A 25,437-nucleotide genomic window follows, 5' to 3' on the forward strand; every position below is an offset into this window, starting at 1 on the left:
TGTTTTTTGACAAATGTATATGTTTGTGTAACCATTGTCACATTCATGTAGAACATTTTGGTTTCCCTTTGCAGTCAGTTTCCTTTTCATAACCCCAACCTGTAGCAACCACTGATGTGCTGTCACTGTAGTTTTGCTTTTTCAAAAAATCATAAACGAAATCACACAGAATATAGTTTTTGTGTCTGTCTTCATTCATGTAAGTATGAAGCTTTCTTGATTCATTCATGTGCTATTGTGTATCAGTAGTTCATTCATTTTTATTATTGAGTGTTATTCCATTATACAGATATACCACAATTTATTCATCTCTTCACTAGTTAGTTGATGGACATTTTGATTGCTTTCAGTTTTTTGATTACATGTAAAAGTCTCTGGTTGGATATTATTTTCACTTCTCTTGGGCAAATATGTAGGAGTAGGATTGCTTAGTCATATGGTAAGTGTACGTTTAAATTTTAAAGACTCTGTTTTCCAAAGTGGCTGTACTCTGTTATATGCTCACTAGCAACATAAGATAATTCCTATTTATTATATTTTTAGTTATATATGTGTGTCTTTTTCCTTTGTTCAGCTAAAAACTCCTTAAGGGCAAGGATCCTGATACCCCTATGCCAATGCCTAGTGTATTATAGATCCTTAATAAATTTTAAGATTGAATATGTATGTGTTTAAACAGGTTATCTTTTTGTGTACCAAAGATAAAAATGACTTTCCTTGTTGAATGAAAATATGAATTGTGTGGTTGAAAATTATGGGGGTTTTTTGTCATTTTTTTCTTTTAGGAAGAATTTTGTTTGCCGTTACTTTTTAGCACTGAATACAGTTTAGCAAATGTTTTATAGCTTACACTCTTTTATAGCAATCACAATATAACAATATTGAAACACATTTTTTTTTAACATGTTTGGCATCTGTCTTGAAGGAAAATATTTTAAGCTTACATTACTTCATTATTTGGACTTTCTTTGACACTATTTTATGATGTATTGTTTGTCATATATTGATGGTTCTATAATCACCTATTTGGTTGAATTATACTTACACTTAATGTTTTCCCTGAAATTAATTCAATCTCTTGTAGTCTGCCCTATTCGTTAGGAAAACTTCATTTGAAATTCTTGGCACTGGAAGGAAATCCTTTGAGAACCATTCGAAGAGAAATTATAAATGTAAGCATATTTAGAATTCAGCTCTGGTTTTTAAATTTGATATTTAAACATACATGTTGATCTATAAACCTGCAGTGTTTGTCTTGGTGAATATATCTTTCTCTCCATCTTTTCAGAAAGGAACCCAAGAAGTCTTAAAGTATCTACGAAGCAAGATTAAAGGTACTTTCGTATTTTCTCCTGTATTTTGAAGGATAATATGAAAAGTTATGAATTATTAATAGTATATAAACTTCAGATATAAATATTTAGAGGAAATGGTCCCTGGAAGGTGGCTCTTCTGAATCTATTTAGACTATAAATATGCTGAAATTTATAAGCATCCTTAAATTCACAACAATAATGTTTTATTCTTAATCTCTTTGATTTGTGTTATACTGTACCAATTAGAAAATATAACAAAGATTCTATAAGCACCTAATGCTTTATCTTTGAAAAAAGAGCAAAACTTGACCATTATATTATAACATATGGGTTCTGTTGACTAGGAAGAATGTTAACAGGGATTTGAGTATCTACTGCATTCATACTTTTGGTGAGTTCTGACAAAAATAAAGACAAAACACATTTTTCAGGGTATGTTAATTTAGCATATACATGCATCAAAAAAGAAAATGATACTGTAAAGTTAATTTTTAATACTTCACTAAAATTGTGATGTACCCCAATTTCTATTTTCACGTTTTGTCATTGTAGCGTACACCAGAACATTAAGAAAAAAGTTAGTTGTGCCAATGTACTCCTGCATAACAAACCACTGCAAACCTTAGTGACTGACTACAACAGCTGTTAATTTAGCTCTCAGCTCTGTTGGCTGCATGCAACCTAGCTTAGCACCATATTGCCAGTCAGTATACGTTAAGTAAGATAATTGTATAATTTAGCAATTCCTATTTTCCACTTTGCCCTTATAATAAATTATTAACATAATTTTCTAAGACTTTAATTTCCTGACAATCAGAGAGTTTTCTTTCTTCTCCAGATATACTTTCTCCTCGAGAAAAATTTGATTATTCTGATATAAATAAAGAAAGCCATGTCAGAATAATAAAAAAAATTTTTAAGACTTTTTTTAGACTAGTTTTATGTTCACAACAAAATTGAGAGGAAAGTACAGAGATTTCCCATATATCCTCTGCCTGCATACATGCATAGCTTCCCCCAATATCAGCATCTCTCACCAGAATAGTGCGTTTTTTACAAGGATGGACCTACGTTGACATATCATAATCACCCAAAGTGCATGATTACCTTAGGGTTCACTCTTGATATTGTATATTCTATGGGTTTAGACAAATGTATAATGACAAATATTCAAAGTTGTAACATACAAAGTATTTTCACTACCCTAAATCCTCTATGATCTGTGTGCTCATCCTCCCACTCCCCTTATCCTTCCCCCATCCCTGGCAACCACTGATCTTTTTCTTGTCTCTGTAGTTATGCTTTTTCCAGAATATCACATAATTAGAATCATAGAGTCTGTGATCTTTTCAGATTGGCTTCTTTCACTTAGTAATATTCATGTAAGCTTCCCCCAAGTCTTTCCATGGCTTGAGAGCTTTTTTCTTTTTAGCACTAAATGATCTTTCATTGTCTGGATGTACCACAGTTTATTTATCTATTCACCTACTGAAAGACATCTTGGTTGCTTCCGAATTTTGACAGTTATGGATAAATCTGTTTTTTTGCATATGTACGTCCTGTTGTTTCAGTATCATTTGTGGAAAAGACTATCTTTGCTCCATTGTATTGCCTTTATTCCTTTGTTGAAGATCAGTTGACTACCTTTATGGGGATTTATTTACAGATACTCTGTTCTGTTTATTGATCTATGTGTTCTTTGCCAGTATCACACTATCTTGATTACTGAAGCTTTATAGTTAAGTCTTAAAGTTGGATAGCATCAGTCTTCCAATTTTATTCTTTTCCTTCAATGTTGTGTCGCCTATTCTGGGTCTTTTGCCTTTCCATATAAACTTTAGAATTAGTTTGTTGATATTGACAAAGTAACTTGCTGGGATTTTGATTGAGATTGCATTGAATACATAGATCAAGTAGGGAAGAACTGACATCTTGTCAACATTGAATCTTTCTATCCATGAACATGGACTATCTCTCCATTTATTTAGATCTTTTATTTTATTCAGCAAAGTTTTGTAGTTTTCTTCAAATAGTTCTTGTTCATATTTTATTAAATTTATACCTGAGTATTTCAGTTTTGGATACTAATGTAAATGGTATTGTGTTTTTGATTTCAAATTCTACTTGTTTATTCTTGATATTGAGGAAAGCAAGTTAGTTTTACATATTAATCTTGTATCCTGCAACCTTACTATAATCACTTATACCAGGAGAGTATTTTTGTCAATTCTTTTGATTTTTCTAATGCGTCCTCTGTGAGCAAAGATAGTTTTATGTCCTCCTTCCCAACCTGTGTACTTTTTATCTCTTTTTCTTATCTTTTTGCATTAACAAGAGCTTCTGTCAGTGCAGTGTTGAAGAGGAATGGTGAGAGGGGACATCCTTGCCTTGTACATGATCTTAAGGGGGAAGCTTCAAGTTTCTCAATATTAATTATGATGTTAGCTATAGGGTTGTTTTGGTCTTTATCAAGTTGAGAAAGTTCCCCGATTTTCTCGTTTAGTGAGAGTTTTTATCATGAAAGGCTATTGGATTTTATCAAACACTTTTTGTGCATCTACTGATACAACCATGTAATTTTTCTTTTTTAACCTGTTGATGTGAAAGATTACATTAGTTGATTTATGAATGTTGAACTAGTTTGGCATATTTGGGTTAAATCCCAGTTGGTTGTGGTGTATAATTCTTTTTATACTTTTTAGTTTCTATTTGCAAGTAATTTGTTGAGGGTTTTTGCATGTGTGTTCATGGGAGATACTGCTTTCTAGTTTTCTTTTCTTGTAGTGTCTTTGTCCTGTTTGGTATTATTGGCCTCATAGAATAAGTTAGGAAGTATTCTCTCTTGCTTCTATCCTCAGAAAATGATTGTAGAGAATTAGTATAATTTCTTTCTTAAATGTTTGGTAAAATTTACCAGTCAACCCAACTGGACCTGGTGCTTTCCGTTTTGGAAGGTTATTAATTATTGATTAAATTTATTTAATAGATATAGGCCTATTTGGGTTGTCTGTTTTTCTTGTGTGAGTTTGGAAAATTATGTACTTCAAGGAATTGATTCATTTCATCTAGGTTATCAAAATTGTGAGCATAAAGTTGTTCTTAGTGTTCTTTTATCATCCTTTTCTTGTCCATGGAAACTACAGTGATGTCTTCACTTTCATTTCTGATATTAGTAATTTTTGTTCTCTCTCTTTTTTGCTTAGGTAGCCTGGCATACAGGCATATTGATTTCATCAACCTTTAAAAAAATCAGACTTTGGTTTTATTTATTTTTCTCTATTGATTTCCTGTTTTCAATTTCATCAGTATCTGTTTTAATTCTTATTATTTATTTTCTACTCTTTCGATTTAATTTTCTTTTCTTTTTGTAATTTCCTAAGGTAGAAAATTAGATTATGGATTTTAGATCTTCTTTTCTTGTATATGCATTCAGTACTATAAATGTCCCTCTAAACACTGCTTTCACTGTATCCATCAAATTTTAATAAGTTTTGTTTTTATTTCTATGTAGTTCAAAGTATTTTAAAATTTTTCTTTAGATTTTTTTCTTTAAGTTGTGTGTTATTTAGAAATACGTCATTTAATCTCCATATATTTTAGGAATTTCCAGTTATCTTTCTGTTATTGATTTCTAATTTAATTCCATTGTGGTCTGAGAACAGACATTGAATACTTTCTGTATTTTTACATTTTTAAAGGTATGTTTTATGGCATTTTAAGGTATAAGGACAATTAAATATATTAGGATATATACTAAGCTGTTATATTGTATATCACGTCTCATGTCTTTAGTCAGAAACTTATATTATGGTCACTCATGTAAATGTGACTGGGAGCTTTTCTTTTTAGACAAAAACAGCTTTATTACTGTGTAATTCACATGCCACACAATTCTCCCATTAAAACTGAACAATTAAATGTTTTTTTGCTGTATTAACAAATATGTGCAACTCTTGCTGTGTCAATTTTAAACATTTTCATCACCTCAAAAAACATTGCAGTGCCTTTTGTCTATTGTGGATAATGCTGTGGTAAACATTTATTTACAAGTTTCAGCGTGAACACATTTTCATTTCTCTTGCGTATATATCTAGCACGTGGTAACTTTATATTTAGCCATTTGAGAACTGCCAGACTTTTACAAAGCAGCTGCACCAGTTTACATTCTGATTAGCATTGTATGGAGGTTCTCATTCTTCCACATCCTCACCAACACTTGTTGTTTTCTGACTTTCTGATTCTAGCCATCCTGGTGGGTCTGAAGTGGTTTCTCACTGTAGATTTGATTTCATTTCCCTGATGAATAATAATATTGAGCATCATTTGCTTGTTAGCCATTTGTATGTCTCTGGAGAAATGTCCATTGAGATTCTTTGCCCAATTTTTAATTTTTTTATTATTGAGTTGTAACAGTTCTTTATGTATTCTAGATGATATAAACTTCTTGTCAGACATATGATTGGCAAATATTTTCTAGCCCTGGCAGGGCTGTCTTTTCATCTTCTTGATAATGTCCTTTGAAACACTAGTTTTTAAAATTTTGATGAAGTCAGTTTCTTTCTCTTTTTGCTTATGCTTTTGGTTTCATATCTAAAAATCCTTTGCAAAATCCTGTTTTATGAAGATTGTCCCCTGTGTTTTCTCCTAAGAGTTTTAAATTTTTGCTCTTACATTTAAGTCTTTGACCCACTTAGAGTTAATTTTTATATATGGTGTGAGATAAGGGTTCAATTTCATTCATTTATATATGGCTCTCCAGTTTCCCTGCATCATTTGTTAAAAAGTTTTTCTCATTGAATGGTCTTGGTATTTTTCTTGAAAATCAGCTGACCATAAATGTAGGGTTTATTCTGGACTTTGAATTTTACTCCATTGATCTGTATGTCTATCCTGTGTCAGTACTACACTATCTTGAATACCATTGCTTTGTAGTAAATTTTGAAATCAGGAAGTGTAAATCTTCCTTCTTTATTCTTCTTTCTCAGGCTTGTTTTGCTATTCTGGGTTTCTTGCAATCCTGTACAAATTTTAGAATGAGTTTGTTGATTTTTACAAAGAAGCCAGTTGGGAATCTGATAGAGATTGCATTGAATTTGTAAATCAGTTTATGGAATATTGCCATCTTAGGTTTTTTAATCAAAAAGTCAATAAATGTATACGGTAAAAAAATTTCAAGCAACATACAAGGATATATAATGAAAAGTAAATCTATTTCTCACACTAGTGCACTCCTAAGAGATAAATCTCCCTCTTTACATTCTCCATGATGCTGATTATTAAAAGTAACTCTTTGGAAAGTGTTCAGAACACTCTATTTCAGTATATAATCATGGTAGTATACATGTATGTTTAAAAATAATGCTAGGTTTTATTGCTGGTTTAATATTGTCTCTCTGCCTTTGTAATTTATCAGACTGGAAATATCAAAAGTAAAGTCTTAAATTTGCTAAGGAAAAAAATCTTAACGTAAATAATGTACCAAAAGCTTACTTGATTATGCAGATCACCAGATTTTAAGTGACTGGGGATAATTGGCTTTGTTGTGTCCTAAACTGAGAAGATAGGCATGTGCCTTTTTGGTAAACATTTTGGGGAAATAATACTTTTCCTTTGCTAAAAAATTCCTTCTAATGGACCATATTATTTTGTTTAAGAGGAAGGGTTGCTTGTCATTGTTTCTTCTGAGACATTGTAGTTATTCTTTAAAGATTCTTTTCCTGCAATTCTAATTTTACTCCTCAGTTTCCTTATGGTAGGAATATTAAAAGGTTTTGAAGGCATCTTATAGAACTATATCTATTTTCTATTAAATAGATATTAAATTCTAGACCTAGATTTGAATTACTGGAAATAAAACATATGACTAACAATATTCTCACCAATAATAGCTAGAAATCATACATACTATTTTTATGTATTTTCAGGAATTCTTTTTTAAATGACTTCATAGTATAACTGTTGGTTTCATATAACCTTTCTTTTGCTAGATGATGAACCTAACCAAAGTGACTCTGTCGTTGAGACTGCCATGACACTACCAAGTGAATCGAGAATCAATGTACATGCCATCGTCACATTAAAAATGTTAGACTATAGGTATGTAATTCATTTTTTAAATATTGCAAAACACATAAGAAACTTTCAGAAATAATCCTTCAGAAAAAGACAATTGACAAGGAAGAATTAGTCAGATTGCATTAGTCCTTAGGATAATAGCAATTGCAGAAACAATGATGAGATAAAAGCATATTAAAAGCACAGTGAACTTCCATGCCCATTCCTTAGGTGATTTATGTTAATTATACATAAGAGATAGATAAATAGTTATTCACAGTGAAATTTTTATAATGAACATTTTATTAGTATAAAAATTAAGAGTGACAACATTATTTGGTAAATAAAATTTCCTGACTCAGTAACCAGCATCCAGAGAGAATTTTATATTAGAGTGGGGGTCCTATATTGGTAACTAAGAAATAAGTATCATTTAGTTAATGAACACCTCAAGCAGGCAAAGCTTGAGAAGCTGTACTCTGTTTATGTATCTGAGTCCAAGTCAAATAATGTGTCATAATATGAATATATGATCTGTTAGCACATACATTAAGCCTGAAACAATTACAATGTTGGTATATAAATTAAGACAGAAGTCTAATAATTATATGTATTATGGGCGTGTGTTTGATTAGAGAAAGAAGATACCTATGCAGAGATTGAAAGTGGTTGTCAAGTATTCTTCAGAACTATCTAAGGCAACAATGATAAAAACAGCCAATACTGTCAAAGCTCTTGGCTGATGTTTGTATATTATAATGAAAATGCAGAACAATACAGACTCAAGTCAGGTAGTGACTAGATTGGAGTATCTTATTTAAAGTATAAATTAATTCCCAATCTTAAAGGATAAATACCTCCAACTAAAGTCTTAAAAATAGCATTAATCTTTAAAGTTTGATTAGAATAAATCACTTCCCCATGACTTGAACATTCCTGATTGAAAAGATAAAAGTGCTCCATCTGCACAGTGGAAAAATGGGACCAGAAGACAGAAGTAGAAGTCATACTAACTGTGAAATTTAGACATTTATCTTAACGTATTCGAGTGCTTTTCTTAACGGTTCTCTCATATTGCACATTACATGTAATATTGTTTTCTCGTTCATTCAGTCATTCATTTGGCATTCCATTGAGGATTCTTTTAAATAGATATATGTTAGGCATTAAAAATTGCAAAAAAAAAAAAGAAAAAGAACATAAACGTAAGAGCTAATTATAACATCAAATTGTTAAATCTGCAAATATTAGTGTTCTACTGTACCTTCATTTAAGATTCTATTTTACTAAAAATCTTACTGAAAGGGAAAATGAAATTTATTTATGTTTATATTTGCAAAAGATCTGTCATAAATCATAATGGATAACTCTTTAGATTCTAATTTCATAGAAATGAGGTTCAGGGAAGGTAAACTACAAAGCTTATTAATGGTAGGACCAGGAACAGTTTAGTCCACAGCCACGACCTCATGTACCTTGTCGGATGCTAAAGGAGAGAGAAATTGGTTTAGGTTATGAGGAAACCAGTTTAGTATAGTGTTGAACTTTTATAAATTATCTTGTAGTTAACTGTATACCCAAAGAAAGTTGACAGATAACCCCTGTTAGAAATTTGTAAGAAAGTACAAGAATCCTTTTTTAAATTAAAGATGCAGTTCTACTCTGAGGCAGAGGAATCTATTTACTGTTCATTTACTGTATGACTTCTAGACATCTTAGGCTCTGAAGATATCTCTGTCTTTATTCACATTGAATATATAACCTCCCAGAAGGTGTGGCACAACGTGTTGTGACACAATATGTTGTTTGAATTCCTAACAGTTAACACTCTGTGGGTTGGCAGTTTTTTGTGGCATTCTCTACAGAACTTTTTAATCTACTACGTTTGAAAAAGCTCCTTATGAAATCTTTAAAGGCATTTGAAAATGAAAAGCATAATTATTTCTTTCCAGACTGCTTAGAATGATGTATTTTTAAACCACTTTTTATTTAGTGATAAACAAACAACTTTGATTCCTGATGAAGTGTTTGATGCAGTAAAAAGCAATATTATCACTTCTGTTAACTTCAGTAAGAATCAGTTATGTGAAATTCCCAAAAGGTAAGAACTGTTCACAATGCCATTTTTATTGAGTTGTGACTCATTCTCAGGTGTGCTTGCATTTTAGTTGTAAAATAATTATTTTTTTATAGTTTTTTAATTAGAAAGTATATGTAAAATTTTTTGCATTGTTAATATTTGAGGGATTCAGCAAAATTGGCTTAAAGTATTATTCCCAGAGACACTTTTTAACGTTTGTTCTGAGAGGTATGTAGGTTTTTTACAATTTTCTTTTTCTATTTTAAACTTAGAAAATAGGTATTAGAATTATTAAAAGTATTAAATTACTTTTTCCTATATAATGAGGTATCAGAGGAAAAGTTTTAAGAGACGATCTAAAGCCAACTCCATGTAGATTAGCAGGAATTTGGGGCTTTATATTAACAAATTGCCAAGCCACTGAATTTCTCCACTGATAGTAAAAGTAAAGTTGACTGAACTCTGTTAATGTTTTCCTCCCAGAAAAGGATTCTTTATAGATATTAGAGGTTGTTTGCATTGTACTCTGTACTGTTAATACATCTTCCTAGATGTTAACTATAGCAAAATCTTTAGGTTATGAGAGAAAATTAATTTAGTATAGTGTTGAACTTTTAGAAATGATTGTTATCTTGCAGTTAACTATATATCCAAAGAAACTTGACAGATAACCTTGCATTTAAAACAATAGTATGAGAGACAGGAAGAGTAATGGTAAAGAACTTGGGCAATAGAGTCAATTGCTTGTATCTGTACTCCTGATCTACGAGCTTTGTGGCTTTGGACTGGTTAACTAGCTGTTCTTAGTTTCCTCAACTGGGAAGTAGAGATAAAAATGGATCTATTTACCAGAATTAAATTAAATGACATAATCTGCATAAAACTTTAACACATAAGCCTAGCACTTAGTAAGAACTTTAGTACTTAAAATAAAAAAAGATGATGTATTGGAAAAATAGAATGGCTTTCATCTGACTTCCAAAAATTCTTCTTAGATGTTTAAAATTTTTAAAAAGTCAGACAAACTATTATTTGCTTTCTGTTTTACAGGACATAGTTTGGGGAATATAGATCTTGAAAGATGATAACTTTAAGAGGTTCCACTGCAAAAGGAGATCTAGTCCATCTTTTCTTTCTCTCTTGTTTAAAGGGAGTCAAGATATTTGATAGAATAGTTGAGCATTTAGATTTGCTCTCAGATAGGATATGTTTGCCTTGAGAATCCTGAATCAAAGAGGCTGATTGGGGATGAAGATGGATGGAGTTAAAAGATATTATGTTTTTACTTAATTTCTCATTTTACGCCATAATCTGGTTATTCTTATGCAAAACAATAAGTTATTCTGTTGCCACAGTTATTTCTTCATGTTTTTAGTAATTCAGAATGACCATGAAGAGAGATAGTAAAGACATACCTTGCTGCAGAGAATTTTTGAACTACTTTCCCTCTTTCTTAAATTTTTATTTCACAAGTCACATTTTTCACCATATTACATAATGATGGCAAAAATAATACTTATTTATAAAATATTGGACTAAATGAAGGGACAGATCATTTAGTGTCATCACTGATTTATTCTGTTAGCTTCCTGGCGTATTTTATTTCAAGCTACCACCCATTTAGAATTATACATATAATTTGTACCTTGACTAGATTATTTATCATAAGCATTTTCCTACCTTGTAAATGATACTTTTAAAATCTAATTTATCTTTATTACCATAAGCTTGATTATGACAGTAGATTAAACAAAATATTGTTTCTTTAGGCCAGATTTTCAAAAGGATTACTGAATCAGAGTATGGCTCTCAATACATATACCCAAAAACTTTCCAAAAAAGTTTTATCAGTTACATATCTAAACTCATTGTATCTTTCACTGTATCTTCTTTAGCATAGCATTTGATGTTCTTTTTTTTTTCTTTCCTAATATGATAGACAAAAATGATTTATAGTTTAACTTCCATTTTTTTGGCAAATCATATATGATGTTTGTTGTTCTTATAGTTAAATTAATATCATACTTTCAAACTATTAAGCATGATTAGGCCTACTTAGAAATATTTAATTCTTCCTCTTTAAATCTTTGGTTTAAGTTGCTTAGTAGTAACACTTACCAAATGTAGGAATTAATGTTTTCCTGCAATCATGATTAAATGTAATGATAATTTGGGTAACAAATACTATACTTTTTAAATGTTGACATACATTTTAAAAACATTTTGAAGTACTAGATACAGATGGTATTATATCATGGAGCTAAAGGGAAAACTGCTATGTAATAGAATACATGTCTAACAATGTATTTTATGGATTCATGTCATTAACAGAATATGTTACAAACATTGCCTGGGTTTGTTTTTTTTTTTTTGTGCCCATAATTGGTTTAAATATAAAATGAATGGTTTCTTAAATTAAGAATACATTTAAGGTCAAATAGAAATTCTTGAACAGATAATATTACCGCTATTTTAAAAAATATTTTTATCAGTTACGCATGCAAGTTGATTGAAATTTTTGTGAGAAAAGTAAATGTTACTGAAGATCTTAATTAGCAAAAATAATGTAAGTTTTTTCCCTCCGTGGTCAGCTTGTAGTTTTGAAGTTCCAACAGTGAATTCAAGTGTTAACATTTAAAAATTATTTTTGTTTCAGGATTGTGGAACTGAAGGAAATGGTTTCTGATGTCAACCTCAGCTTTAATAAGCTTTCCTTTATATCCTTGGAACTATGTATGCTTCAGAAATTGACTTTTTTAGATCTCAGGTATTATATATGATTGCTTAACTTTTTAAATTATAACTTATCTTTGAGTTTTACCTAACTTTTGCCCTATTCCTCATGACTTTCTAAGAAAAGAAATTGGTCTTTAGTTAGTTAATAATATATTAAAGGATATCTAAAATTAAGCGTTTAGGGGAGTATTTTAAACATGTCATTTGTAGGCAATTTACAAGTTTTATGATAAGACAATAATTTAAAGTATTAGAAAGCATTAACACATTGTTTAGATTCATGCTTAAGCAGAATTAAAAATACTAGATGGTAAGTGTTTGCTTCACATTGTTTCTTTCCTTTTTAGCATAAAACTATCAAAACCCTATGTTGACACAGCCGCTAGTATGGCTTCTCTTAAAAAGAACCTGTTTGGTTTTAAAATATTATATTAGGTAAGAAGTAAAGAAAAAGAGCACTACGAGTGGCAACAAAAAGAAAGAAACTATTTAAGGCTCTGCAGAGGTAATAGGAAGTTTAATTTAAATATGTCCTAAGCTAAAGTGACAGAATCAGAAGTGTCACAGTTCTTTGAGTGTATAATAGGTGTCTCAGGGTTAGATAGTCATTTGTTTGCTTGGGCTTTAAAACTTGATTTGTAAAATACATCTCTATTACTTGGGCTTCCTACTGCTCATAATTGTTACTAGGTGTGTTTTTGGTTTATTTAAAGTATAGCTGCTCTTCCTCTGCTCAAACATTAGTCACTTTACAATAAGCTAAGTCGTATCTGTTTGAGGATTTATTCTTCCTATAGAGACAAAAGTCTTACAGGATTAAAGCAAAGATACTACTACTCTGCTCCTACTAAATGTGGAAATACTTCTATTTTCCAGGAGCAATTACAGTGACAAGACTGTTTAAAGCCACATTTTACTTCAGTATTAATGGAGCAGTGAGAATGAATTCATGCCCCCATTGACACTCTCTTTATTTCTTTTCATCTCATTCTCGTGTGTGTGTGTGTGTGTGTGTGTGTGTGTGTATGCCTCTATCTATAGCTATACCTGAAAGCTTCAAATTAAGTCACTAAAATACAATTTTATGTGTGATATCAGAAGGTATAAGACTCTAGGCAAAGGATAGAAGAAACCAGCATGGGTTATTCAGCACAAATTAATAAAGACTATTACAGGGGAAAAGTACAGAGAAGAGAAAAAAGAACATGCCATAGAAAGTATGATTCATATGCTAGACTTGACTTCTGAATGCAGAGAAATAGGTTAGAGAGAAGTATTCAATTGTGATAGATAGCTATCTAGTTGGATATAATTTTCTCACAAACATATTCTGTTATTAGTAGTTATACGGCCTCAGAATGCTCCTTCCTTCTTCTTAACCTTTCTTCTAACATCGTTCGCAGATTCTTCCAACAGTAAATGATATTACTTCCCTGTTTCATTGTACAATCTAAAAAACCTACACATTGTGCAAATTGAAATTCTAAACTTAGAGTAGAAATGGACTTACTTAATGCCTATGTAGTAGAAAGCTCCAAGTTTCCCACTGTATAGAATCTCTTTACTTTCCTGTTTCATTGTTTTCATATAATTTTTCAGTTCTTCTTGGAGTAGAATTCCATATCTATATGTGAGATATATATATATTAGTCAAATACTTACCAAATATTTGAGGCATCAAATAATGTGATCTAAAGGGCTTTGACTGTTGGAAATGTTGTTCTCAACTTAAAAGAGATGAGGGGTCAGTAGTGTTTACCCTGTTAAATCTATCATTAAAGAGTTGACTGCATTATCAATTGGTTGCATGTTGGTATTAAGATTTGGCATACTAATCAAATACTGAGGCAACTTGACTGATTCAGAATCCTCAGGACACAGCCTTAATGATATCAAGAATTGACAGACTGAGCCATATAATTTTTTATCTGATCAACACTTTAATTATAAATTAAAGTACAAATTTTCATTCTTTGTAAATCTTTCATCTTTGTTCATACTTTCATCTTTTTCTTTCTAATTTAGGAATAATTTTTTAAATTCTTTGCCTGAAGAAATGGAATCATTGATAAGACTACAAACAATCAATCTTTCCTTTAATAGGTAAGAAACAGAACAGACAAATCTGAATATCATTTATTCAATGGAAAATTTGTAGGTGTTCCTAGCAAATACAGCTAAAGAGCCAAAAAACCAAAAGGCCCTATGTTTTTACTTTATTTAAATATCCAGGTTTATTTTCTCTTTAGTTCTACCTGAAAGTGATGTTGCTTTCTTATAATTTTCAAAACGAATGTCTAAGAGATTGTTTTTGTTCCTTTCAACCATTTTAAGAACCCTGAAGCCTAGTAGGAAGACAACACACAAATAAGTAATTATAATTGCTGACGTGGAAGCACAGTGCATCGACACAGGTGTTTCCTAGATTACTTGAAGGTAGAAGAGGTAGGTTTGAAACTGAAACTTGAAAAGTAGACTTTGCCAGACACACTAGCATGTACTAAACAAGGGTGTGAGGAAATGGTGCGTTTGGGACCCTTCAATAAGTTCAGTATGGCTCGGACCATAAAGTGAGGAAGTAGAAGAGGAGAAGTAACAAATGAAGTTGGGCATTTAAGCAGTAGCCAGCCCTTTAAGAGCTTTTTACGCCTAATGAAATTTAGATTTTATTCTGGAAACACTATAAAAATACTACTAAAAATTAAGAATAGCTAATATTATTAATATTTATCATCTGTTGACCCTGGACTAAGTATGTTTCATGTATTACCTCATTTAATCCTCACAAAAGCCCTACATGGTAGATTCTGTTATGTCCATTTAAAGATCAAGGATTAGGAATTAAGTGACTCACCTAAGGTTCACATAGATTATAGATCTGGGACTTCAGCCCAGGTGGTTTGACCCCAGAAGTTGGGCCCTTAACAACTATATCATATTGCTGCTTATGATAAAAGTTGACTCTGCTAACAATTTAATATAAATGTTAATAGGTGACATTTATCATATTACAGATACTGTCCTAAGGTCTTCATATACAGTCACTCAATCCTTATAAGAAGTACATAAATTTAGTACTGTTGTTATTCCTTATTGACAGATGAGGACTCTGTGGCACAGTGATGTTAAATACTACCTATTTAAGCTTTTGTTCTGTCTGCTGTTATTTGTGTTTTCTCATGTGTAGGATATACCATTGTTGTTATTATTTAAAAATATGTGTAATTCTCAAATCTCTCCTAATTTTTACTTGTAAATTGAATTATCAGTTCTCTATTGAATTTTCTATTGAACTATTGATTGCATTGTTAAGTAATGTCTCTGGTGGGTGGCAAAAGCTAACCCCAATTTCTTTTAACTGGTGAGCAACATCTTTTTTAATTACCTTGCTTATGGATTGTGGGAGCAGATGAGGGACTACTTAGCGGTGGTTTGGTTCATCTGTACTCCTGGTTTTTCAGAGCTGCCTCTTTTTTTTTTTTTAACATTTTTTATTGAGTTATAGTCGTTTTTCAATGTTGTGTCAAATTTCAGTGTAGAGCACAATTTTTCAGTTATACATGAACATACATATATTCATTGTCACACTTTTTTTTTCACTGTGAGCTACCACAAGATCGTGTATATATTTCCCTGTGCTATACAGTATAATCTTGTTTATCTATTCTGCATATGCCTGTCAGTATCTACAAATTTTGAACTCCCAGTCTGTCCCTTCCCATCCCCCTCTCCCTTGGCAACCACAAGTTTGTATTCTATGTCTATGAGTCTGCCTTGAGTTTACCCTTCATCATTGCTTTTTTTCAACATTAAGGCAGCAAAGGAAGGTAGTATGGGGAAGTGAAAAGGCCACAGCTGTAAAACTCTCCTTCAGCCCATCCTTGTCTTTTCTAGTTGGGGCAGCAGTTAGCCTCATACTAAAACCATGCCAACCTCTGTCCCCCAAGAGATCCTCCAGGATTTTGTGTTAATTACTGAGTATCAGCCTTCCCATCTCACTTGTGGCATCTTCAGTTTTGTTTTGGATAAGGAAGTCAGCAGCCTATGCAAGTTCTGTCATTTTTTCAGGAACCAAACAATGCACTTATTTTGGAAGCTTAAAGCAAAGCAAAGTATAATCTCTAGTTTTTATTTAAGATATTGTCAATGATTCTGTTTCATAAGAAGTAAAAGTAAACTAAGGAAGAATACCTAAGGAAAAAGAGCATCTCAGGAGGATTTCCTTGTCTCCTGAATAGGAAAAAAAAAAAAAAAGGAGAATTTACTCCAAATTTTGCTTGATCTTTTTACACTAAATAAAAACTGTTACAGGTATGTCCACTTAATGTATATTTCAAGGTTTCCAAAATTAAGTCCATTTTTTAAATTTTTCTGGAAAATTTGAATACAGAACTTATACCAAATATAAAATAACTTACATTAAGAAAACTACCTCATGGTATCAAACTTAGGATCATCAATTTGAAAGAATGATTTTTGCCCCTGATTCTAGTATATTTAGGTGTTCTCTTCATATTTTAACAGATTCAAAATACTACCTGAAGTTCTGTATCGAATTTCCACACTTGAAACAATTTTGATTAGTAACAATCAGGTTGGATCTGTGGACCCTCAGAAAATGAAGACAATGGAAAATCTGATCACATTGGACCTTCAAAACAATGATCTCCTACAAATTCCACCAGAGCTTGGTAATTGTGTCAGCCTAAGGTAACCACAGCATTCTTTTAAGTTTTCCCATTTATTTGATTTGTTCGAGCATTATTTTTTATTTTGTTTCTGTTTTTGTTGAGGTACTCTAGTGGGCAAGTTGAAGTAAAAAATTTAATGTCTTGTTAAAAATAACCGGTAACAAAACTCAGAATTCCAATTCCATTTTTCAAGTTTTACCAAATATATATTTAGTTTTATTTATATAGTATAATATATGTGTAAATACAGCAACTGGTTGTTTCTAGTGATACTTTTCTCATCACTGTGTATGTGTATAACCTGAACCTCTATTGCATAAAAATGTCAGGGGAATATGAATGTATTAGCTGTGCATATGGGGTTTTTCAAAATCTGATTACAGACTACCACAGTTTAATTCACTCCTGGCATGGTGGTCTTCCTTACTCTGTTGTTACCTCAGCCTCAAATGCCTTCACCCTGCTTTTATCAGTCATCGACTTAACTATCAGCTCTGAAAACCTTCCCTACACTCGAGGCAGAGTTAGTCCCTCCTCTTATTTCCCAACCTGGTTTATTTGGACACATTTATACTATTTCTTTGTCCTTCTTTAAAAAAGAGTTATCCCAGTGCCTAGAACATAGTAAGCACCCAGTAAGTGCTTGTTAAGTGAATATAAAGTTAAGTAACTTTGAGATGTGAGCGGGAAGTCAGTAGTTAAACAGAATGTGTCAGAATAATTTAATTATTGAAAACTGCATGTTATGGTTTAGCATATTTTACTTCACCAGAGCAGCACTGGCATCTGCTCTAGTACCTCGTATTATTGAACTATAGGAAACAGGTGAGTTGATTCTTGTTCTGTGCAGTAGTTGTATTCTGTAAAGTCTCCGTGAACACCAGATTAGCAAATACTGGACCATTGCTCCCTAGGAGAAGTACAGAGTTAGGCTCTTTCAAGCTTCTGGTCACATTGTCATCAACCAATCAACGCATAACCTTGTGTTGTGTGTGTTTCTGTATTATGACAGCTTATTTAATATTGTTGATTCATTAACACTGAGCTATGGCCAAAATGGCACTATGATTTGTCTGAATGAAGCTTACTTATCTAATGTTTTCTCTATAAGGTACATGACATCCTTCCTTTGTTTGGGAAAACTAGACAACACTTCAGCATTATGCTTGTGGACTATATTAAACAGTGAAATTTGTACCAATAAAAAATACAAAAATAGAAAAAAAGTCACTCTAAGTAAACCATGGAAAGGACACTAGTTTATAGAGCATGAGAGCTATAAAGGCAAAACATTGCCTTATTTGACCTCAGCTGGGAATGTGCCTGGCAAGTGAGTCAAGATTTTTTGCTGCTCTTTGCATGCCCCAAAGTGACCTTCAAAGTGCCACATGTGTCAATTTGGTGGTTCCAAATAAAGTTTTAGTGAGTAGGCAAATTAGCAAACTTGGAGTCTGTGAATAATGAGGAGTGACTGTAATTAATTTCTTTTTCTATAAATTAAGAAAATCATTCTTTAAAAGAATTCCCAAGGCATATAGAAATATTTGAAGATATAATTTAGATCTACTGTATAATATGTTCTGAATCCTTTGACTTTTGTTTAAACACTTAAGATATTGAAAATTAATATAAAAGCCTCTATCTTACAACTTAAGATATTTCATTAATTGTATAAACAAACAAATCAGCCAGCCCTTAAATCTTAAACTGAACCTTATTTCAGAATATTTAAATAGATTTTATATGTGTATATGGTCAAGGGCAGGAGGGAGAGGGCAGACGTCCATGCTGACGTTTCCCGTGTGGAGGAGGCTGTGGTGACTATATGATAGCCTTTGGTGTGAGTATTTGTCGGTATGCTTATTCTAACACTTACGTAAACAGAAATCAGCCATTTAGTATATGGTCATAGACTGAGAAGATGATGGGTAAAATGATGGTTCAAACAGAGCTCTTCTATTTAATAGCTATGTGATCTCAGACAAGTTGTACTTAATCTTCCTGAACTTGTGTTTCTTTATCTATAAAATAGGAATATTAATGGTGCTTATATCACAGGGTTGTTAAGATGATTAAGAGAGTCAGTGAATGTAAATTGCTTAAAATAGTACCTTTCACATGATAAGTATTCAATTTAATGTTGTTTTGGTTATTGTTTGTAGTTACAATTCCAACTGTTTAAATGCTTTGACTTGAAAAGGGACAAATTTTACAAAATATACAAATTTTATTTATAAAATAGAGATTGAAATTAGAAGAAAAGCCTCCCTAACGGAAAATGTTAAAATTCTTAATTTCTCTCTTTTGTTCAGAACATTACTACTAGATGGAAATCCATTCCGTGTTCCTCGAGCAGCCATATTAATGAAAGGAACAGCTGCTATTCTGGAATATTTGCGAGACCGAATTCCTACTTAAAATGGAGTTGTTATATAATGTTGGTCATGCTAATTTTTAGCATTATTAAATTGATAACATTTTTCTAAGGTATTGTGTACATTTAGAATGGTGTAACGACATATAGTGTTCATGCATTTGTTCTGAATGTTTTGCATGAGATTTGTCCTACTCATTTTCATTCCCTTATAATATAGCAAACAGTTTCTTCAAAAGTGAATTTTTATTTATCATAGTTTAAGATTTTTATAATGACAGAGCATTTTTGAGGAATTTTTTTCCTCATTTTTGTTTGTGTTATATATATTATGACCAACTGACGATATGATGATCCAATTTCTACCTTTTTATTGGATGTAGAATTGAAGTGAATTTTATTTAATACTGTTGTTTGGCATTTAAGACTTTTCATTACCCATAATAGGTCTTTTGTGATGCGGTTGTTCTCAGGATAAGTTTTAAATTAATATTTACTGTTTTGTTTTTGTTTTAATATAGTCAAAATGTTTTTTCTAGCATTTTCTCCGTGTTTTATGAAATCATTTTGTGAGAGTTTCTAATGCCTTAGAAATGCTACAGAAGATACAGTTATTGGTGGGGAAAAGAGTGAAAGTGTTGTAATTGCTATCACAACTTTGAATTTAAAACTTAACAGGTTTTTTTTTTTTTAAGAAGTCTTAGTATTAAGTTTCCATACAATACACTAGTACTTCTAGATTCAAAAAATTTAAAGAAATTGGATCTATTTTTCCCTCAGAGTGTGAGTGAGCATTTTAAAAATACCTTTTGTTCTTTCAAAACAAGTATTGAAATTCTACAGATAACAGCAACAGAAAATAATAGCATATACGGCACAGAAATCTTGAAAAGTGCTTTGTTTAAATACTTACTAAGCAAGTATTTGTATAATCTACTTGTTTGATGTGTTCTAATCCAATCTTGTGCATTTTTTTTTTTAATTTCTAGGGCCTTAATTTTTAAATTTGTTTGTAATCTTAATGACTAAATTTGTAGTCATTCAATAATTTTCTAAAAGGGAATTTGTTATAGGTGAACTTGATTTAATAAAAATCAAATATAAACATTTGTATTTATACCAAAAATATCAGAAGTAGACTGATCAGTCATTGTAAAACATACCATGTGATTCTATTAAGTAGCCAATTAATAGAATGTGTATTAGTTTATATAAATAGATGGGTGGATAGGTAGTTAGGTAGATAGATAAATGGATAGCTTTTAGATGATTGAAGCATGCTCACATCATAATAAAAATCATTACTAATGAAGATAAATACTACATGTTCATTAAAAAGTTACATTTTTCAAATATTGATTACAATATTTGTGTTTTTGGTTTAAAAGAAACCACATAGCAACTCTGTGTCTGCCTAAGAAATCTGCTTTGATGTTAAATGAAAAGACACATCACAATAAGGTGACATTTTATTATTTATACAATAAAGAGACTTTTATGTTATTCAAAACACTTTTTTAAATACTGAAAAAGTTGAGTACACCAAAGCCGAAAAATGGCTCTGCTATACACTGCACAGCGTTATTTTAGTCCCTGTATTTTGTATCTGTACAGAAAGCATCTTCAAAATGCATTCTAATCACATTGTAACCTTTACTGATTAGTGTCAATACGTAAAATAAAACTGGAGGATACAGCTTGCATTTGCAAATTAACTGACAAAGTAATTAATTTCACTGATTCAGTAAATTTAAAATATAGATTCATAGGACTTCTTTGCACATAAAATGAAGCAGCTTTCAAGGTTGTCATGGTCTCATACTGCAAAAAAAACCATTAAGTACATTCACAATCTATGTTAATAAAGTAATAAATATGTCTTCATTCAGTTTTATTTACATCAATATGTAGTTCAACTAAAAAGTACTGTTAATTGTGATACAGTAGTTTTTAACACATACAAAAATGACAATTTTTATATATAATTTAAGCTCAAAATCACAATTATCTCAAAATATTAATTACAATACAGCCATTTCAATTAAACATGTCATGATTTAATTTTTTATAAAATGGTAAAATTTTTTATTAAAGTAAGCAATTTGTTTTGAATTGGCTAGAGTTCACCCATGTAGAAAACCTTAAATGGTAAGAGGTGTTTCCAGCCCCCTCCCACCCAAATTTGTATACAGCCACCTAGACTAGCAAAGAGACAGAAAAGGCCCCAATTTATAAAGATTAAGCCTCTTTTGCTATACTGCTGTGGCTTGTTACGTCTTCCATAAAAGCTTTACAAGGGGAGTGTCAATAAACTATGCAGTGAAATGCATGCATTAATATACAATATGCCTATGTAAAATGTTAGTATTTACTCTAGTGCACATTAGAATGTTCGCAAAGACTGCAAAAGAAGTCATAAATAAAGAAGCACTTATAAAGATATACCAACTGCAAATTGTAAACTTGAAAATTACTTGATAATATAGTGGAATTTCTTTGAAAACAGATCCCAAATCAAGTTCTTTCTCTGGCTAAAGGAGCTCTAGTCACTTGGCCTTAAGATGTCACTATTTTGCTGCACATATGGTAGTGAAGTCAGATGTCAAAAAAGAATGAGTCTAGAGACTGTCTTCATTTTACTGAAATAGTGGCCCAATGTTGCATCACTGCTTAGGAATTTTTTTTTAAACTTACAGAAGAGTGAAATATTTCACTAACTGAATTATATGACCTCAAATGAAAAATGGAAAATGTGTGTGCATGCATGTATGTTTAGTATATGGAAAAATATTGATATAGATAGGTGGAAATAGAGGTTCATATGCAGTAATGAAAGGTTTATACCCCAAAATAAATGAGGTCAAAAGAAATCAATTATCAACTAGTTTAGGAATGGAAGAATTTTCATGGTTACTTAAAAAAAAAAATCCTAAAAACATAGTATCTAGTATCCTTTTAATTCTTAACAAACCAGTTAAAATCTTGTCACTATCATTGTTTAGAATTGATGTTGTTAATTTAATATTTCTCTGAATAGAAAGAGACCATAGCTCATATTATGATTAATATACATCTGGGTGGTAGGAGGGGCCCTTGGGTGGTTATAAATTGGGGAAAAATGAAACTACAATACTTACAAACCTCACTTTTGCAGGGTTATTTGTGATGGTCTTTGAAATTTACAAACAGAGTTCAGTAGATTTTTTACCTCTGATTTTCAAGTAGGCAAAAATTACTCCTTCATATGAAGACAATGTCATTGTCCGTAAGCTTCCTTTAGTCCTTTCTATATACTGAGTACGAAGAGGAACTTGATTGGCTCTAGAGATAAAAATATCTGGTTTATTTGTCTATCAATTATCTTTCTCTTCATTCCAACAGAAAATACTAAAGCTTGCATTTTTGAGAAGGAAAGCATGGTTGAGGATGTTCAAGGGAAATACCTAAACATCGTAAAGCAGTATTAAACATTTATTGCATTCCATTGACACTAGGTGTCATCAAAGCTAAAACAAATTTTCTAGAGTAAAATTTAACATAGAACATTACTTTGTGTTCTGAACAGATGCCTTTTCCACTTACAAGACCAGTAAGAGTCCTCTGAGTGGAAAGACTGCAAGTATTGAAAATAAAATTTATTTCAGTACTACATTCTGAAAATAAATTACCGTAGCAAATATGAGAACTGCTTTATGTTCTATCTGCCTGAGAGTTTCATCTTGGTTTTCCTATGGACTTACTAAAAAATTACATAAGATTTCCTGACTAAATAAGAGGCGGAGAAAAGGGATAGAAAGATACAAAGAAATATAATGTGATTTCTCTTTTCCATTCATCAAATGCTTTCCCTAACCTAGCTATCATAAAGGTCAGTTGACCTGCATACCACTCATTATTCAACCTCATTACTTTACCTGTGCAAAACAGGTGTGCAAAGAAAAACACCTATGTGTGTCTATATAGAGACATAAAACCTGAGTCACAATAAAAAGGTTTTAATATAAGAAAACTTTTCTTAATGTAGGAAAATAACTTTTAAAGGGCCAAAAATACCTTTGTACAATATAATCTGCTAACTTTAAAACTTCAACGTGCTTAAGCATCACCTATTTTATAAGACCCAACAAAAAAAGAAATCATTTACAATTTTCTTAACGATAGCTTAGATACCCATATTTTAATTTCTAATATCTATTTTCATTCCCCTGAATCATTAACTTTTCTTTAAAAAAAGTTAAAAGCACATTCAAATACGAGGACTCCTTAATTTCTAATGAACAGTACCTGCTTTTTGCTAAATATTGAGGACATAGGAGGAGATGTGGGGTTGCTAGGCATATAACTTAGTGCCAAGCCACAAAGGAATTCTAAAATTCAAAACCCAATATATAATTTATTTTTAAAGGAAACATTACTGGGAAAAATATTTTATGAATAGAGTTAGGCCAAAGTCTGCATGAAGCCATTCTCATTCCGTTTCTGAGGACAATCAAGTCTTAAAAACTCCCTTCTCTACACTCCATTCCCTTAGCTTTCATTTGACATCATCTCCTTAGCTTTCCATACTTGAACCCTGAATTGTCCCTACTGAAGCTCCCTTGTTCACATTCAGCCACCAGTTATAATGTTCTCTTCACTTATCTTTGTTATCTCTTCCTCTTCAGGAGCTCAGTTTTCTGGGATGACTCCTTGGCCTCCCCTCAGGCGCCACTTAACTCTTATTAGAAGAAAATCTGTTTAAATGTCCCCAATGTATTATCATTAGACACTGATTTAAGGCTCGATCCAGGACATGCTTAGTCCCTGGGCTTTATACATTTCAGATGCAGACAGGAAATTTTACAGAAAAATGAGTGCATGTTGCTTCCCCATGCTGCCCCCAGATGGCACTGTCATTAGCTATGCCTTTATGTCAGTTAGGTCACTGACACTTAGAAGAGGAAGCCATCTGAACCAGAAGGTTCAATCCTTGCATCTGTAGTTGCTTGTAAGGCCCTTTGAATACTTGTATGGACAGGTGAGGGGATTCTGGGCAGTATCCTGGAATGCTGACTTTCCTCTCTGGGGTCCCTGGGCCTGTCTGGGGACAGGGTGGGGAATGCATGCATTAGGTTTAGGGATTAGAGGCATTAGCCTAGGGACCTGCAGTCTCTTGCTGCCTTTTTATTTGACACTTGCCCGAGGATCGCTGGAAGGATTTTGTATTGTGCAGAAGGCTAAAAGCAGAGTCACACTTTCTCTACCAACAAACAGACTTGTTACCATGGGAACCACTGCAGAAAAGTGAAAATATGACAAGAAGCTGAGACTTAAATGTGGAGAAAATTGATAGGGAGTTGGTTTCTGTATGGCAATTTGAGCACTTGAGATTTAAAGAAACAGGATGTTCCTTATGTGGCCAGACCAGTGAAAAAGGACTTGTCTGTGGCTGGTCCTGGAGGCTGTGTGGGGAATGCAGGAAGAAAGCTGTAAGCATGCTGTAGCTTGATAAGGGGGACTGTAAAATCCAGGTCCGTCCCTGGTGATGTTAAACTCTGAAGCCCAAATGTGAAATTAACCGTATGATCAAAGGTGCCCTTCAAAGGGTATTGTCCATGTTTGGCTTGATAAATGAAAGCATCCTGCCATAACAGTTCTCACCTTTCCAAAAATCAGCACACACTACCTGACAAGAGTATTGGACACCTAATGTGTTATTGCTTGAAACATCTTCCAAATATTAAAAACCAAAAAAAAAAAAAAAAACAAACCCCAAAACCCTCCACAACTTTCGTATCTGTGGTCCCCATCCCCTCAACAAAACAGCTATTGTAAGTAACCTGGAATTTATATTAGTTTTTCATTTAGAAAACGATTATTTCACTTTACCTGATACAAGTCCTCCTGTGCACCTACCTGTGTCATTCTGGGGCTAATAATAAACCGATCAAACCAGACTAGGATTCCAGGACAATCTGTAACAAGGACTTGGAGTTTCAGCCTAATATGAGAAAGCAGACCTACACATCACACTTTCAGAGGCCTCAGGGAGACCGCACCCGACTTGTTACTTTGCTTCCCAAAAAGCTATTTTCTGAAATCTATGAGTAATGCCTCACTCCTGTGACCTACGCCTTTGGCCCATGTTTAAATGTAATTGCCCTGAGGAGTTGAGGAAAAGTCACCCCATAGATGACTAGATTTCAC

At 32.2% G+C, this 25,437-nt stretch overlaps 1 protein-coding gene across 2 annotated transcripts in view; it reads left to right on the forward strand.

The window, feature by feature from the left end:
- LRRC40 (leucine rich repeat containing 40) overlaps nucleotides 1-21,139 on the forward strand; it is a 44,202-nt gene extending 23,063 nt beyond the window's left edge. The window contains exons 8-15 of one of the 2 annotated variants that reach the window (XM_010989018.3): nucleotides 1,085-1,172; nucleotides 1,289-1,334; nucleotides 7,304-7,412; nucleotides 9,364-9,471; nucleotides 12,107-12,217; nucleotides 14,212-14,289; nucleotides 16,711-16,896; nucleotides 19,190-21,139. In XM_010989018.3, the coding sequence (XP_010987320.1) occupies nucleotides 1,085-1,172; nucleotides 1,289-1,334; nucleotides 7,304-7,412; nucleotides 9,364-9,471; nucleotides 12,107-12,217; nucleotides 14,212-14,289; nucleotides 16,711-16,896; nucleotides 19,190-19,295 (832 nt within the window). In that variant the 3' untranslated portion in view covers nucleotides 19,296-21,139. The remainder of the gene's footprint in view (nucleotides 1-1,084; nucleotides 1,173-1,288; nucleotides 1,335-7,303; nucleotides 7,413-9,363; nucleotides 9,472-12,106; nucleotides 12,218-14,211; nucleotides 14,290-16,710; nucleotides 16,897-19,189) is intronic. The other variant, XM_031465367.2, reaches the window with a different exon arrangement.
- The last annotated feature ends 4,298 nt before the right edge of the window (nucleotides 21,140-25,437 follow it).

This window comes from Camelus dromedarius, chromosome 14, assembly GCF_036321535.1.
Source record: "Camelus dromedarius isolate mCamDro1 chromosome 14, mCamDro1.pat, whole genome shotgun sequence".
Classification (NCBI taxonomy): Eukaryota; Metazoa; Chordata; class Mammalia; order Artiodactyla; family Camelidae; genus Camelus; species Camelus dromedarius.